This window comes from Ochlerotatus camptorhynchus, unplaced genomic scaffold (assembly GCF_037179485.1).
Source record: "Ochlerotatus camptorhynchus isolate MF236.1 unplaced genomic scaffold, CSIRO-AGI_Acam_v1.1 ptg000220l, whole genome shotgun sequence".
Taxonomy (NCBI): domain Eukaryota; kingdom Metazoa; phylum Arthropoda; class Insecta; order Diptera; family Culicidae; genus Ochlerotatus; species Ochlerotatus camptorhynchus.
Window position 1 is genome coordinate 1,438,245 of NW_027040710.1, and position 15,970 is coordinate 1,454,214.

General features: G+C 38.5%; 1 protein-coding gene across 1 annotated transcript in view; it reads right to left on the reverse strand.

Annotated features, from left to right (window-relative positions):
• nkd (naked cuticle) overlaps positions 1-15,970 on the reverse strand; it is a 202,884-nt gene that overhangs the window by 16,196 nt on the left and 170,718 nt on the right. The window contains exon 2 of the mRNA XM_065225009.1: positions 3,788-4,110. Coding sequence (XP_065081081.1) covers positions 3,788-4,110 — 323 coding nt within the window. The remainder of the gene's footprint in view (positions 1-3,787; positions 4,111-15,970) is intronic.

A 15,970-nucleotide genomic window follows, 5' to 3' on the forward strand; every position in this document is an offset into this window, starting at 1 on the left:
GTTGTCAGTCTTCTTAGGTATAATGTAAATAATGTATGTCCTGAAAAAATATCTACACTTGACTGAAATCTTAGATTCGCTGGATAATTTTTGAATACTTCCTAATCAATCTGTAGTCTTGGAAGAATATTTGAGAACGTCATTTGTTTGTTCATTTGATCTTCATAAAAAATCCAAAAAAGAAGCAAATGAAAAATGCAAACTTCTGTAATGTTTAAAATTATGGAGGCTTGAAAATTAGCAAAAATCGTAAAAGTTTTTGAGTGTTCATAGTTTTGAGAACTACCGATGTTTGCATGTTTCATACGATTTTTTTTTAAAGAAAATTTGAAAATCAGCTAGGGAATTTAAAGATATTTGGGTTATGATCATTTAAAAAAAATGTATAAAATTAATTTAAAAAGAAAAACTATTTTTGTTTATTTTTCTCAGATAGATAATATTTTCATCCACAACTTTGTTTTAGATGTTATTTCGATCAGAAATCCCGTTTCCGTTCAACAATTTTTCTGAAAATGTTCAAGAACGCCATTTAAGTGCTCCGAGACTGAAAAGTTCGAAAGTACGTTTGATTGAGCTGTTATCATGACTCAATTTTATGTCAAAATTGTCGCTCGTATATGTCAGTCTCAGAGCACCTAGATTTACACCAATTTTTCTAAGTGTGTTGCTGAAGTTATGCCCTAACATGTGGGGGTGGTTATCGATAACCATCGATAACATCAGCGTTAAAGTCTGCAACATGGTGAATTTGCATTGTAGGCAGCGTTGCCAGTATTCCAGATTTATCTGGATTTTACAGATTTTCTGTCATCTGGCCAGATACAAAGACGGATCACGTATATTTCCTGACTTTTATAATATGATCCAGATTTTCCCAGATTTATAAAACATCTCGTGCTTTCAAAATTTCATTGTAATAGATTTACACTGTAATAAAAAAAAGTCAAGCTACTTTAATTATTAAAGGCCATCAACGTTGGAAATTATTGCAACATCGTACAGGGCATTGTTGCAACATATTTGCATGTTAATGGGTTGCAGAATCATGAAAATGGAGACATTTCCTAAAGATTATTTGCTGACAAAAATCATCAAACTTTTAAAAAAAATGGCCTGAATGTTTGTTTAGTTAGAGTTTTTATTTAGATTTTTTTTATTTAAAAAAAAATCAAAATTTCAATTTGAAGGAATTTTCATAAATTTTTAATTAAGAGAAATCGAAAACTGTTCAGGATTGAAAACAATAAATTGAGCCTTGGCAAATTAGCAAGGCTTTTGAATCTAGACAACCATCAGGACTTTGGTGTATGAAGTATGTTTGTGCGATTTTTGAGCATAATTCATAAGGAAAATTTTAAAGGCATCTGATAATTTTTAGCATTTTTTTTTAAATCTTAGTAAATATTGAGTTACAGCAGTCTGAATATCTTTAGAATTCTAAATTGCCCTAGAATTTCAGAATTTCAAGGCAATTCTGATAATAGTTTACAGTGAAGCGTGAGGCAAATTCTTTGCGAAACTAAAGGAGAATTTCATGTTAATTCTGAGTAGAGTTCCATCCGTCTTTGTGAGCTTCGTGGTGAGGGTTCGATTCCCGTTCCAGCTAGTGGAACTTTCCCCAACCTGAAAATTTCCCTACTGGTCTACTGGGTGTGGTGTGTTGTCAGTTTTCTAGTGTTAAGTTTTCAATATGTGCAACCTCTGGTTGAAGACAATGTCTCTGATGACAATTGCATGGAGATTTTGTGAAAAATTGAAGTGGAATTCGGAAGAGAAATCAAAGAAAATTCTTAAGATGAAATTTAATGAGTATGTTGATACGAACCGTGAGAATAATTTCAATGACATTCTGTCCAATGTTTTGAAGGAGATTCATTTTTCTAACATTTAAGAAATTTAATCAGAATTATGCCAAAAGAACATCTGGCAATTTCTGGGAGACTTTCAATGCCATTTTGGCAAAGTATTTGAGTACTTAGCAAATACTGAAGAGGATTTCAAAACAATTCTGACCTTACCTACAAAACAGCTGAAAAGGAATTATTGGATAAGTCTGAGAATAGTGTGACGGTCATTCTGAAGAGTGTACCAAGTAAATTATTAAGAATATTCTAAGAGAATTTCATAGAGAAATATGAAAACAAAATTATGCCAATTCTTGGAAACTATTACCAGTTTGAGGGAATTGTGGAATGGAAGAGTGATTTATAAGAGATTACGAGAGATAATGCTAAGAACTCTTAGAATGTTACTGACAAAGTTTGGATAATATCAAGATTATTTTAGGGGAATCCAGAAAAGAAGTATGATGGAATTCTAGGATGATTCGAGTGGAACTCTAAAAAAAGGACGAAGATATCCTGTAAAGAGTTCCAAGTAAATTCAGACTAACTATATAAATTCCGCTTTCAGACTTTCATTTTAGTTGTATAATGAAATTATGCAAATATTTGAGTTACCTGTAGTTTAGGTAAACTATGTGTGAATGCAACTAACATCGTGGTACTCACACACAGTTTACCTAAACTACTTTGATTTCCACTTCAGCCTGGTAATTTTACTACTGACAAGAATTACTTTCAATAAATTCCAGATGATCATAATGGCCGATTTTTACGGGAGATTGGCACATCACTTTGATTTCAATAGCATTATGTTAAAATCAGGATTTTTTGGAGCCTTCCAGATTTTTCCAGATTGTATATACTAACTGGTCCAGATTTTTCAGAAAATGACCTGGCAACGCTGATTGTAGGCGTTAGACGACGGTTATCCATTCACAACCCGGATCACAAGCATAACATTTAATTTAGCTTAGGTGGTTGTTAAAATTTGGTTGCAGCAGAAAGCAGACCTTAAATTCGTTGTTCCCAGTTAATTTACAAATTGGCCCCACCCTGAACCACACTCCTGCAAGCAATTCTCGCAAACCTGCTCTGATAACACCGCTGCCAGCCGGACTATTATTATCATTGCATTGCTCATCGTATTTGGCGAACACCGCTGTCGGTCGTGACAGAGCTGCCGCCAGCCCAACAATACAATTGCTGTGAGAGACAGTTCCAGCCATAATCACCGGCGTTCTATAAATGTGTTTTGATAGCGCCAACCGAATCGAAGCCCAATAAATAAAGCACACATCAAAGCGAAACGCCATCCGGAAATGTTTGATAAGGCGCGCTTCGCATCGTTGGCACCCAGTTCCCTCCTCTGACCCCCAGCTTGACGGATCGAAGCTCGTGAAGAGATTTGCGTAAATACATGCCTACTCTCATTTATAGCATACAGCGCATATGAATGAGTTTTGGAGCGGTGTATAGTAATCGAACCGGCCCATATTCCGGGTCCTATCTGGGTAGCTGGGATGGCTGACAGACGGACAGACAGATAGATAGAGATTGTGTAAGGTGGGGGCCCGTACCTATGGCTTAAATTTCCCATTTTCGAACGAATAAATGGAGAGATTATGGATTACGATGAGTAGAGTGGTGAGTCCACAACCGCAAATTGAGTGCGAGGCTGTGGCGTGCTCGGGATTGGTGGGTGGCTGTGGCTTTGGTTTTGTGATGTAGTTTTTGCTTTTCATGTAGGAAATATCGGTACTGATGAATTTCGCACATGACTAATCGGGATAATTTATATTATTTTAATAAAGCCATCCTGTAGTAACTGGTTCACTCGGTTGATTGATCACGATAATGATGTGCAATCACTTCATAATGGCATGCAGGCTTGATTTTTCAGGCTTGATAAATGAATTTGTTTGAATGTAAATCTTGCTTACCTCCAACCGCACCCGATCGGGATCACTTTTGACGGTTGCCGTCCTCCCAGAACACTTCCGAAAAGACGATTCCTTCGAATTGTGCTGCTGCTGTTGCTGTTGACCACCAGCCATTGAAGTGTTCTTATGATGATGCCCAAGATTCTGCTGCTGCTGTGATGATTGATGATTATGTGATGATTGCTGCTGTTGCTTGGAACTTTTCACTTTCATCATCTGCTCCCGATCGCTGGTCAGCAGTAGATCCGGCGGTGCACTGCAGGCGGACGGCGCTCGGACCGGGTAGATCAGCTCCTCCGAGTCGGTTGCGCATTCCTGGAGCACTGTACGAGATAGAGAGGGGGAGAGCAAGAAGAGAGAAACATGTGATTAGTGTGATCGAGATCCAACGTAGAGTTTTGGTTGATAAATTGCAGATCATTTTGTGAACAGTGGCGCAAACAACGCTTTTATGTGGCGTGGCGGCAAGACCAGCTGGTCAACACACTCTTTCGAAAGGATTACATGTCAGCTGGTGATCAATAACCGAGTGAAGGGTATATCATGGCAGGGGGTTGACAGCTGCGGACTGATTATGTGCGAGGGGTGATACATAAGCGGGACATGAAAGTAACTGTTGAAGCCGAATGTTTGATCTTTTATTCCCATCGCAAGTTGGTTCCATTGTCACAAAGTCATTAATTTCTAACAAGACACACGGATTTGAACGGATTTCGAAGTATTTTCTTTCATGTCAAGTCTTTGATGTGAGATCTTCTCTCTTTATAGGCCAGCCCAGTCAAGCCAGCGGCGTTCTAGTCATGCTCATCCCGTGTGTGTGTGTAGGTAGGTGGGTAGGCATGTGCGCCAAACCGCAAAAGTCGATTCATCTTTCACAAAGAGCGTAGAAAAAAAAAACGTTCAACCAAAGGGAAAGACAACATGTTTTTCTTTTTTTTTTTCGTCCTACCCGGTGCCGAAACCTGTTCACCACGCGCGTCTTCGTCTTCACCGCCGCCGTGGTCGTCTTTCATTTGTGATAAATGATACTATTAAAAAACATGTGGCGTTGCAGAGAAGAGTACAGCGCGGGCTTCCACCCACCTCCCACCAACCGCCTCGGTGTCATTATGAGTTGAAAGCATTTGGTTTTAGTGCTGCATGAACACTTCAAGTGGACCGATTGAAGGAGCCGAAGAGAAAAATCGCATTGCTCACATCGCATTCTCATATGTCCATACGGGATTTGAGCATCTTCTAAGTGGAAAAGATCATTAAAGAGTGTATGGAAACATCACTCTGTGTCGTACGTGACTCGTTGCTTGCAGCGGTTTGCCCGACCGGTGGAGGGTTTATCCGAAAGTCAGTCGATCGGAACAACAGCTATGTTGAGGAAAATTATCACATTTTCCAACAGTTTCTCGCGGAGAGAAGGAATTAGGGCAAAGATTTCCAGGGGCGTATTGAGGAAATAATTTCAAAATCTGTAATTGTAGGCTAGTTATGGTATAACCAGGCCGAAGGCCGCAGGTTCGATTCCCAGTCCGATCTAGACAATCTTCCAGGTTGTAAATTGTCGCGACTTCCCTGAACATATAGTATCATTTTGCTTGCCATACAATATACAAATTCAGTTGACATAGAAATCTCTAAATTAATAGCTTTGGAAGTGCTTCAAAGAACACTACGCCGAGAGTCGAGAAAGAAGATGCAGGCATAGGGTAATGGATGTATTTATTTATTTATTTCGTCAAGCAAAGGACGACAATGTTTCCAATGTTTTACTTACATGCTATGCATTATTTTATTTGGTTTTTGGACATAGTGATGTCAATTTCTTCGCAATTTATGTTAAATATACAGGTGCATCATTGTTCTGCATGTGTTTTCATAGAATAATTTTTGAGTTCTAAGAGGTGAGAGCATTGCTGCAAATTCTATGCGGTGATAAATAATGTCATTGATAAAGAAAAGCATTGCAAATTCACGCCGTTCGTTTAGTGTTTGTAGATTGATGAGCATGCAGCGTGCTTCATATGATGGTAGTGTGCAGTCCAATTTAGTCGTCGAAGAGCATACAAAAGAAATTGCTTTTGGGCAGATGCTATGCGTTCTTCGTGTATGGCAATTTATGGGCTCCAAATTATGTGGCAGTATTCCAGAATAGGTCTTACATATGTAGTGTACAGTAATTTTATATTGTATGGGTCCTGAAAATTGTAGTAGAACCTCTCAATGAAGCCCAGCATGCCATTTTATATGCTTATGATTTTATTATAATGTTCTACAAATATAAGTTTGGTGTCCAGTATTACGCCTAAGTACCTTACAATTTTACATACGACTACTAATTCGTTTTATAAATGTATGTTTATGCAAGGGGTCAAAAATTTTCAACTAAATGTTACTGCGATACATTTTTTACGTTGAGTTAAAGTAGACTTTTGCTACACCAAGTGTAGAATAGATTTATTGCTTCTAGAATATGGTCCTGCATCGGAGACATTTATTATTTCTATGAAGAACTTCATGTCGCCTGCATATACAAGTACTTTAATGTTCTTAAATATGAAGGAAATGTCGTTTACGTACAAAATAAAAAGAAACGGACCCAAATGAGATCCCTAGGGGATCCCATAGGTGACTAGAATTGGTACTGAAAATTTGTTTTGAAAGGGTACAATTTGCTTACGGTTTGAAAGTAGGACTTGAGCCAGTTCAAAAGTCCGGCTTCCATTCCTACTTTCTGCAGTTTGAAGAGTAATTATGGTATGTCGATTGTGTCGAATGCTTTGCTGTGTATTAGTGTGTATTTCATCTGAAAAGACAATCCAGTTTCCTACAACATTGTCTCATACGTAGGGATGGTAGCAGGTCACTTTTTAGTGACTTTGTCGCTATTTTGAAGTCAGTCACTGAAAAGTCACTTTTCACACTAAAGTCACTATTTCCATATAAATAGTCCCTAAAGTAACTTTTTCACAACTAAAATAGAGTGAAATGGAAAAAATATCAACTACATTTTTAAATTGAGTACTTGGCACTAAGGAAGTTATAAAAGAATTCTGGGATGATTTCTGAGGATACTTCCAAGAGAACTCTAGGAGTTTGAAATAAATTCCGAGAAGAATTCAAATGGAATCGGCTTTTGAGGGTTCAATCTCAATGGAATTCTTCGAAGAGTTTCAAGGGTATTCTGAGATGGGTTTTTGTTTTGAGAATTCTGAGAAAATACCAAAGGAATTCTAAGGAGAAGATTATTCCAAGATTATTTTAAGCAGAAATTTCTGATATTTCTGAGGTTAATGGAAATTCTAAGGAGAATTCAAGTAAAGGGCGAACACGAAATTATTGCGACACCGAAAATGTCATGCCAATTTTCTTATAATGTTTAGAATCAAACCAAAATTTTAGGGTAGTTTTATACATATATTTACTTCAAAAATCAAAAGAAAAGTTAATCGATGGAGCCTTGAGTGTAAAATTGAACGCATTTTCGCTTGATGCACTCCATCAAAGTCTTTACAGTGTCATCCGGTACCAGTTTCTCAGTTTTTTTTTTCCATTTTCTTAACATGTCCTTCTCGTCTTTGACTGTCTTCTTGCTCTTCCGAAGTTCCCGCTTCATTATTGCCCAGTACTGCTCCACCGGGCGTAGCTCCGGACAGTTTGGCGGATTCATATCCTTTGGAACAAAATGGACAGAATTGGCCTCATACCACTCCAGGACATTTTTAGAATAGTGGCAAAAGGCGCTTCTCGAGGCACTCAGATTTGTAGATCTCGCCATTTACTGTGCCCTTTGTCACGAAAGGCTCACTCCTCAGTCCGCAAGAGCAAATGGCCTGCCAAATGAGATATTTGGAGGCGAACTTCGACATTTTCTTTCGACATGCCGATTTTTTTAGCCAAATCACGGCTTGAGACGTTGGGATTTGCTTTAATCATCCGCTTCACCTTTCCCTCCGTCTTTTTGTTCTCCGGTCCCGGTTTTCTTCCAGCTCCTTTGCCGTGGTCCAACGTCAACCGCTCCTGGAACCGCTTCAACACTCTGGAGACGGTTGAATGGTGAATGTTCAATATTTTTCCCAACTGCCATTTTAGTTGAATTGAAAAACACGACTTCGAGTTTGACAGCATGTACACAATACACATCAATGAGAAAGTGTGCAAAATTTGGTTGATTTTTACCCAATGGTAAAAAAGTTATGCCCTGTTGAATGTGTCGCAATCATTTCGTGTTCGCCCTTTAAATTTTAAATGGATTTATGGGAAGAACCTTCATGGAAATCCTGGAAGAATAATTAAAAAATCGAATATAATCTACTTTAACTAATTATGATTTATTAATTCATGCGTGAAGTTGTTATCGATTTGCATAGTTAGAGATGCTTAGCGTAAAATATCAGACTTAAAGTGAACATTTTAAACGATAGATGAGGAGATGAAAGCATAGAGTTGATAGTTCCGTTGTAGTACGGTAGTGTGAAAATTGTACATAGAAAGTAGAAGTAGAAAGCGAGCAAAGGACATTTTTAGGAAGGTAATAAAATGTCGAATAAGGTAGAGCAATCTGGTAAATGTTCACGGCAGATGGCGATTTGAGTGTGAAACAATTGATAGAACTGTTTCCGCACATCGGAGGCACATACACGAATTGGCGATTATCCCTTTTGCACTGTGGCGGGGTGAAACACCCCTCACTATCCCTCATCAACGGATGAGTTTGGTAAAACGGATGCTCTACCCGAATCGTACATTCCTCAAAATTGTTTTAAACTCCCTTTTTAATTTCTATATACAATTTTTACAATGCCGTAGTACAACCACCGACAAACCGACATGAAACTTAAACTTAATAACTCTTGATCGATAATCCATAACGGCGGATTCAAATGTGCAGCGATCCCATCTGTCAAAACCATAGACATTTGTTATCTAGATAAAAATAATTTGCTCGGAATAGATTAGACACGAACCAACTCATACATTTTGTACACGTGTTCGTGGCTAGGATACACATTTTTCGCGAACACGGCGGCAGATGTCAGTTTTGTGCTTTGATCAGAAATTTGATAGTACTTTGTATGGTCATTCATGTCGGTTTGTCGATGGTATAACTGAACTATCAACTCTATACTTTAATAAAATTTCCACTTTAAGTCTGATATTTGACGTTCAGCATCTCCAACTACGAAAATAATCTATTTCCAAGAATGTTGTCCATTGTTCTGCAAAGAATTTCAAGAATGCAATATTATTCTTGTTAAGCTTGTTTTAGAAGCAAGTTTAAGTGGAGTGGAATAATTTAAAAAAAGTTTTTGAGATCATCCTGAAAAAAATATATGAAATATTCTTAGCGAACTATCAAAGTGATATCAAAATTTTAAAGATTTCAAAGGCGGGATCAAATTCATAATCTTCGAAAAAAAAATGCTGTCGTTGTAACCCTATTTAAGCTGGTTTATTATGAAGAGCTTTGAGTGGGTTGGTTTATTTCCTTTAAATTCCGTTATAATTGCTTATCTTTTGACAGATACGCGTATGTCGTCTACTGCTTGTAGACTTTTTTTTTCTTTATTAAAAAAAAAAAGTCTGCAAGCAGTAGACGACATACGCGTATCTGTCAAAAGAAAAGCAATTATAACGGAATTTAAAGAAAATAAACCAACCCACTCAAAGCTCTTCATAAAAACGGCGCCGGTGGTGTAGTGGTAAGCGTGATTACCTCTCACCCCAGCAGGCCTGGGTTCAATCCCAGTCGGCGCCGCCGGGATGTTCTGAGGCATAACATATCTGATCACGCCTTCCTTCGGATGGGAAGTAAAGTCGTTGGTCCCCGGTTCATGAGTTGATGGGTCGATAGGTAGGGTCCAGGTGTGGGAGCTGCCTTCCTGGCACGTCGGTAGCATTGGTGCTCAGCACGGAAAACAAGGTCGACGGAAAAAAACAAACCAAAGGAAAAAAAAAAAAAAAAAAGCTCTTCATAAAGGGATTCCGTTAAGAGGTTCGACAAATTTAAAGGATTGGTTTATTGTGGTTTATTGGTGTATACATTGATTTTAACGTATACCGCTCAACCAGCACGTTTTTTTTAAATCCGGAAATTACACTTCATATGCTCTTACTAGGAGATTCCGTTGAGAGTTTCGATATATTTAGAGGAATACACGAAGTTTTATTTTTAAATTCCATGACAAAAACAGTTTATTTGAATATTAAACCTTATTTGAGTTTCTGAGTCATCATATAAATTTCACTATTGGTTACTTATTTATTATTTAAAAGTCACTATTTGGTCACTAAACTAGTCATTAGTAATTAAAGTCACTACTAATATATCGCATCAGCAGTACCAGCCCTGCATACGTCATATCGTAAAGATGAGCTGTTTTCATGCTATGATTTATTGTGAAAATATCGTACAATATGGTACAGGGTGACTGGTAATTCGTGTTATACCTGAAAGGAGGTGAAACTAGACCACATTTACAGCAACAAATTGTATTGCAAGGTAGGTTCCTTACCAAGTTATTGATCTATCTATTTTACATTGCCGAGCAACACTACCACTTTTTGCTCGGGCACTCGCGAATATTGCCAATGCCCACCAGGGAGTAAGCATTACTTGGCTACTATGATCAAACTTTGTTTACTAACTACTCTAATCAGTGGCGTTTCCTTAACCTCAATCTACCTGTGCACCAACTCTCACAACATAAACAATTGTAAAATATTGCTTGCAATGGATAGATATCTAGTAAACTAGTGAAATCCTTATTCTAGTAATCACTTCGAAACTTCAAGTGCACAAATATCAGCTTCCAGGACACGTATCACAATGAAACTGATACTCCACATTTGCTGCACTGCAGCATACATACAGTAGCAATTTCAGGTGAAATGAGGCACTAATTTCTGAGATTTGTGTAATTGAAAATGTATAGCCCTCGTGGCGGCCATTTGTGGACTCTTCGAGGAATCACCTTAAGGAAGACAATGATTCCTTTTCTTAACATTAAAGGAGGACAAAGAATTTTTATCAAACGTTTTAATAATATGTACGCTATCACAAAATTCATGATTTGCAAAGGTTCAATTGAGATTGTTCATAACTTGTAGCCGTTACCAATTCAATTCATCTTCTCGTTATACTTCTGAAAAATGCATCAAACTAACCTTTATAATTCATTTTTGAAAATGATCTAGTCTAACTGATTTGCAGGAAAACTACAACTTTACAGCCTTAATTTTACCATTAATTCAGCATAGGACTCTAAGGTCACTGCCATAGTGGGAGCCAGTCTTGTAAGCGGTCACGGTAGTCGGCAAATTTTCTGTGATAATCGACTGCGTTTGTCTCCGACACTTACAAAACAAACTATCATAGTACAGTACAAAACTAAAATATCATATGGCAGGATCTGTGTCGCTGGAGGACATATCCTCTTTTAGGATACCATATAGTAACCCTACGCACGACGCGACACACTCATATGTAGTGACTTACTTGACATAAAATGATCTTTATTTCTTGTATTTATGTGGATACATGTATGACTTATCAAGTGACACAGAAGCGCCTTTTCCTAGTCCTATCAGGCCTGTCTTGAGAATGACTACCTTGGTGGGATTGGTTTGAGTCTCATATGTAGTAGGTCTATTTTATGCTTAATATGTTTGTATCAAAATAATGCTTCAACAGCGCTCAAACCTATGCTCTGGAGAGTGGGCTCTGCAGTGGTGAGTGAGGCTTTTAAGTGAGTGAGCTCGGGAGCACATTAAATTCATTTCTCTAGATTTTAGTTTTTACAACAGAAATTCTCAATAAGCACTCTCTTACATTTGGCTTGTCGTGTTCTCACCGTAAACGTGATGATTTGCTCGCATGAGTTGCAATGCATACATCCTCAGAGGAGGCAAAATATAAGTACGCTAGAGCCGCATTTGGGTGAAATGACATCACTCGAAAAAAAAATGCTAAAAAATCAAAATGATCATGAAAAGGTAAAAATGCCTAAAAACGTTAAAATTACCCTAAATGCCTAAATCTTCTTAAAACGTCAAATGATCCAATTAAAATTCCAAAATGGCGCAGAAAAGCAAAAATCACGTTAAGTTGATTCCTTGCAGAGTCCCTTTTCCGATAGGAGTTTTTTTTGTGATTGTACATAGCTGAGACTAAAACTGGTTGATTACTGCGTATAAACAAGGTCGTGACGCATCCAATGAAATTCACACACCCCTCACTACGCCACTGACGATCCATATTTCGAACAGCAATCAATCAATCAATCACCTCTCGCCGAATCCAATAGCCCAAAAATGAAAAGACACAACAGTCACGATTTATGGCGTTGGGGTTCTGGTTAACATGGGTGCTGCTTGGCGGCTGCGGAACAACACCAATCGTGCATGCCCATTCCGGGCAGAGGTGTTAATTTCGGCAAACTACTTGCAACCGAAATTACCCTATGCCTTTCGGGTATTAATTTCAATGGAATTTTATGGCACTCAATACATCCGGCAATTCTACGGGAAGCAGCACTACGTCACATAGTAATAAAAGTATCACGATTCTTCTACGGACTGCCGACTCATAAATTCCACGGCGGCCGGGTCAGCACACGATAAGTGCGTTTCTCCTCTGAAATAGTGCGAATAGTTTCGAAACCACGACGACGTGACCGTACAATGTTGTGACATTCTTCGGTCTCTGCTGCTTTCGGAACACGCAGACACATTTTTCTTGCGGAACCTAAGACTAGAAGCCCCAAAACGACATGTTCAAAGGCAGCAAGAAGAAGAAGAAGCAAACGTGTCTTTTTAATGTGATTTGTATGTATACATTTCCATCGGCTGCTTCCGAGCATCAGCGCGGAAAACATGTTGAAACCGTGGGGAATGGGAGAGGGGGGTAGGTAGCGAAGAGTCCGAAACAGAAGCGCGAAATGGTCGCGATCGTGTTCAGTGGAGAAGTGTTTTTTTTTTTTTTATTTGCCCAAAAACGGTCCAGGCGATGTTGCGTATTGGTTTGAAGAAGGATCGGTAGCTGTGCCGAATGCAAATTGCTTCTCCGTTTTGCGAGGCAAGGAATTGAAAGTGGATCCGGAAAAGTCCCTGTAAATGGATATTTGAAGTGAGATCATTCATTGTAATCCCATTCCGTTTTGGTTTCGAAATGCAACTGTTGCACAGTTCATGGGTGGCACTTTTCATCTGCTCTTAATCTCTTGTGAAAAATGAAACATCCATCATGCTAGTCGTGTCATGATGCTGCTCTCAAGCAACACAAAAATATTCCCCCATTTCAACACATTTGTTAACGTTGTTACATTTTCCATCAACAACAGTTACTCCCACTGGCATCATCGCTGTTCGCCGAGCAAAAAAAAATGCATTGCAAGCCAACCAACCGAGAAGAATGTCATTGTGGGAGAAGGATTTCAATTTCACACTCGGTCTGGTTCCATCGTCATCGTTGTCGTCACTTTACTAAAAACTGATGCCATCATCACCATACCAACAAACGTCGTCGTCGTCGGTGGTGTCGCCACCCCGTTGTTGTTTTTCGGCCGGACAGCCAGAGCACGTGGTCTCTCAGCTCTCGGCTTTGAGTGTGCCCTACATCTGCCAAAAAACATGGTGAAAAATACATCACAAAAGAGGAATCTTCACAGCCTTTTCGAAATCTTTGTCAGTCGCGGTCCCCGTCATGTTCTTTGATGTTTCCCGGGTGAGAAAAGTGGCGACTTGTCCGTCCGTTGTCAATGGTTGACAATCATCATTTTCCTACAACAGACACTCGCGACCACAAGGACTTGACTTTAATTGGGGGCATCCAAGAAGAGTTTCGCCTCGCTCACACACACACACACACACACACCCACCATGGACTCGATTTGACTGGCTGACTACCCGTTGTAGACCTGCAGTCTGCGGTGCGCGTAAACGGCAAAGAAATAGCTACAAAGAAGTGAAGTCGCCTACATTAAACTTCACATAACACTTTAGCAGGGTGACAAAAAGCCAAAGCCAAAATGTGTTTTGATCTTTGACGAAAATGCGCTTAATGGCCGTTTGTATCTTTTGCCGCATCAACAACGCCGGTTGGGAATATCTGTTCGGCTTTGATCTCTTGGCAGGTTTTTTTTTTGCTACTGACAACATATGTTGCCTCTATAACGAATGATGCTGATCAGTGTCGTAGCTAAACGGGAGAATTAGTTCGCAAGTTTTGATTTTTATTCCTGATGGAACTGAAATTGAAATCTGAACTATAGCAACTGGTAGCATCCAAGGAAATTTACTTATTTGATTTACTTGGGGAAATTGGATGAACGTATCCAGAGGAGGCAGTAAATACTTATTAAGAAGGCTGGCAGAAACTTCCAAATGACGTAAGTCGAAAGCACGGTCAATGAAAGAAACTCCGGTTTGAATCGAAATTGACTCGAATATACAAAAAGTAGGATATCTCAGTGAGTGAGAAAAATGTTCCTAGACTTTTTTTCAAAAATCGACTGTAAAATGAAGTAAATCGTAAAATTTTACTCAGTCTATGAGTTTAAGCTGAGGTAAATTTTCATAGATTTTCTCGATATTCGAGCCGATTTTTGAGGAAAATTAAGGACAATTTTTCTTATCCACTGAGTAACCCCACTTTTTTCAATTTTGACATCTGAGAGAAATAGGTATAAACTCAGTAGACTGATGCAAAATTTGAAAATTTCGCTCCATATTGCTCAAACGTTTCCAAATCGGCCTCCAAGCTTCCCAAAACTGAAACTCATTGGGTAAGAAACTGACTTGGCACAAACCATAAGAAGTTTATATGGAAATTACTATAGTAAATTAAATAAAAAAGCATACTAACTAAAAGTTTAAAACTTTGATCAAATGTTTTTATTCTACGGCGTACGCTGTGCGTGTGATCAACCGTGACCAGTGTTGGAAAAGTTCGTGATATTTAACGAAGTTCACCATGGGAAAAGTTCGCGAGTCATGGTGAGTTATCACGAACTTTTCCATCACTGACCTTGACGTTTGTTTTTGTTTCTAAAATCAGTTGCTGATCTGGTCAAATCCAGCCACAGGAAACGATTTCTTGTTCCTCAGCGAGTTAACTTCACCGTCAGTTCAATTCGTCTCATCATTCGTCTTATCGTTGAGTCGCAGCGTTGAACCTGACCACGAAAAGGCTTTCCAATGCTCATAAAAAATCGACTATATCCCGGGCAGGAGAAAATAGCTAATGAATACCTAATCTTGACCTGATACCAAAATTTGGTGTTGATCAGCATGACTTAACATTGGTAAAATACCAAAGAATAATACTAAAAAATTACATGCAAAATACTTTGTAAATAACAAAAAATGATATTTGGATACCAAAATAATACCTGTGAGGTAATGTTTTGGTATTGCATTATCACAATTTGGTATTGGAATGGTATCGTGGGAACATTTTTTTTGTATTATTTTTTTGGTATTTTACCTCTTATGTCAGGCTCATCCATACCAATTTAAGGTATAGAGATATTCGTGCCTGCTTGGGATCCGAACGTCTTTTATCTCAAATCGAGGGAAGACATTCCCTGCTAGCTTTACCACAAACCAGACTAGTTCGTGTTGGTCTTCGTCAAGCGGACCGTCTACAATTTGGACTTCTACATCAACACATGTCAAGCTACCTTTAGGTCCAATTGGCTAAACTTGGTGTCCATTTTTATCTGTTCAAACCAGTAACGCTGGTAGATCACCTTTTCGTGGTGAATACCTGGTACAAGATCTATCGTTGAACCCTAGTCCTGACAACTTCAAACTAGGGGAACATGATTTTTCAGTAATCAAGGGAACATATTTTGGTCCTTGTTACTTTTTATGCCTTTTAAATTGCTATTATTTTGAACAATTTTACCTGGTGTCTCACTTTCCGGTAGATGCTTCCAAAAATTTAAAATTTTGTTATCGTAAAATTGAACATATTTGTAGTTCTTTGGCGAACGTTTCAGCTCAATTCATCATAAGTTACATCATGTCAAACTTGACCATTTTGTATGAAAATTGGCATGCGATGCTATTTTATCGAACACAACTGTAGAATAGATTAGATTGACCGAATTTCGTGTTCTACGATTTTTGTCAATTTTCCTCTGTCCATGGTTTTTAATATTCCAACAGTTTGCATTTTTCATAAGAATT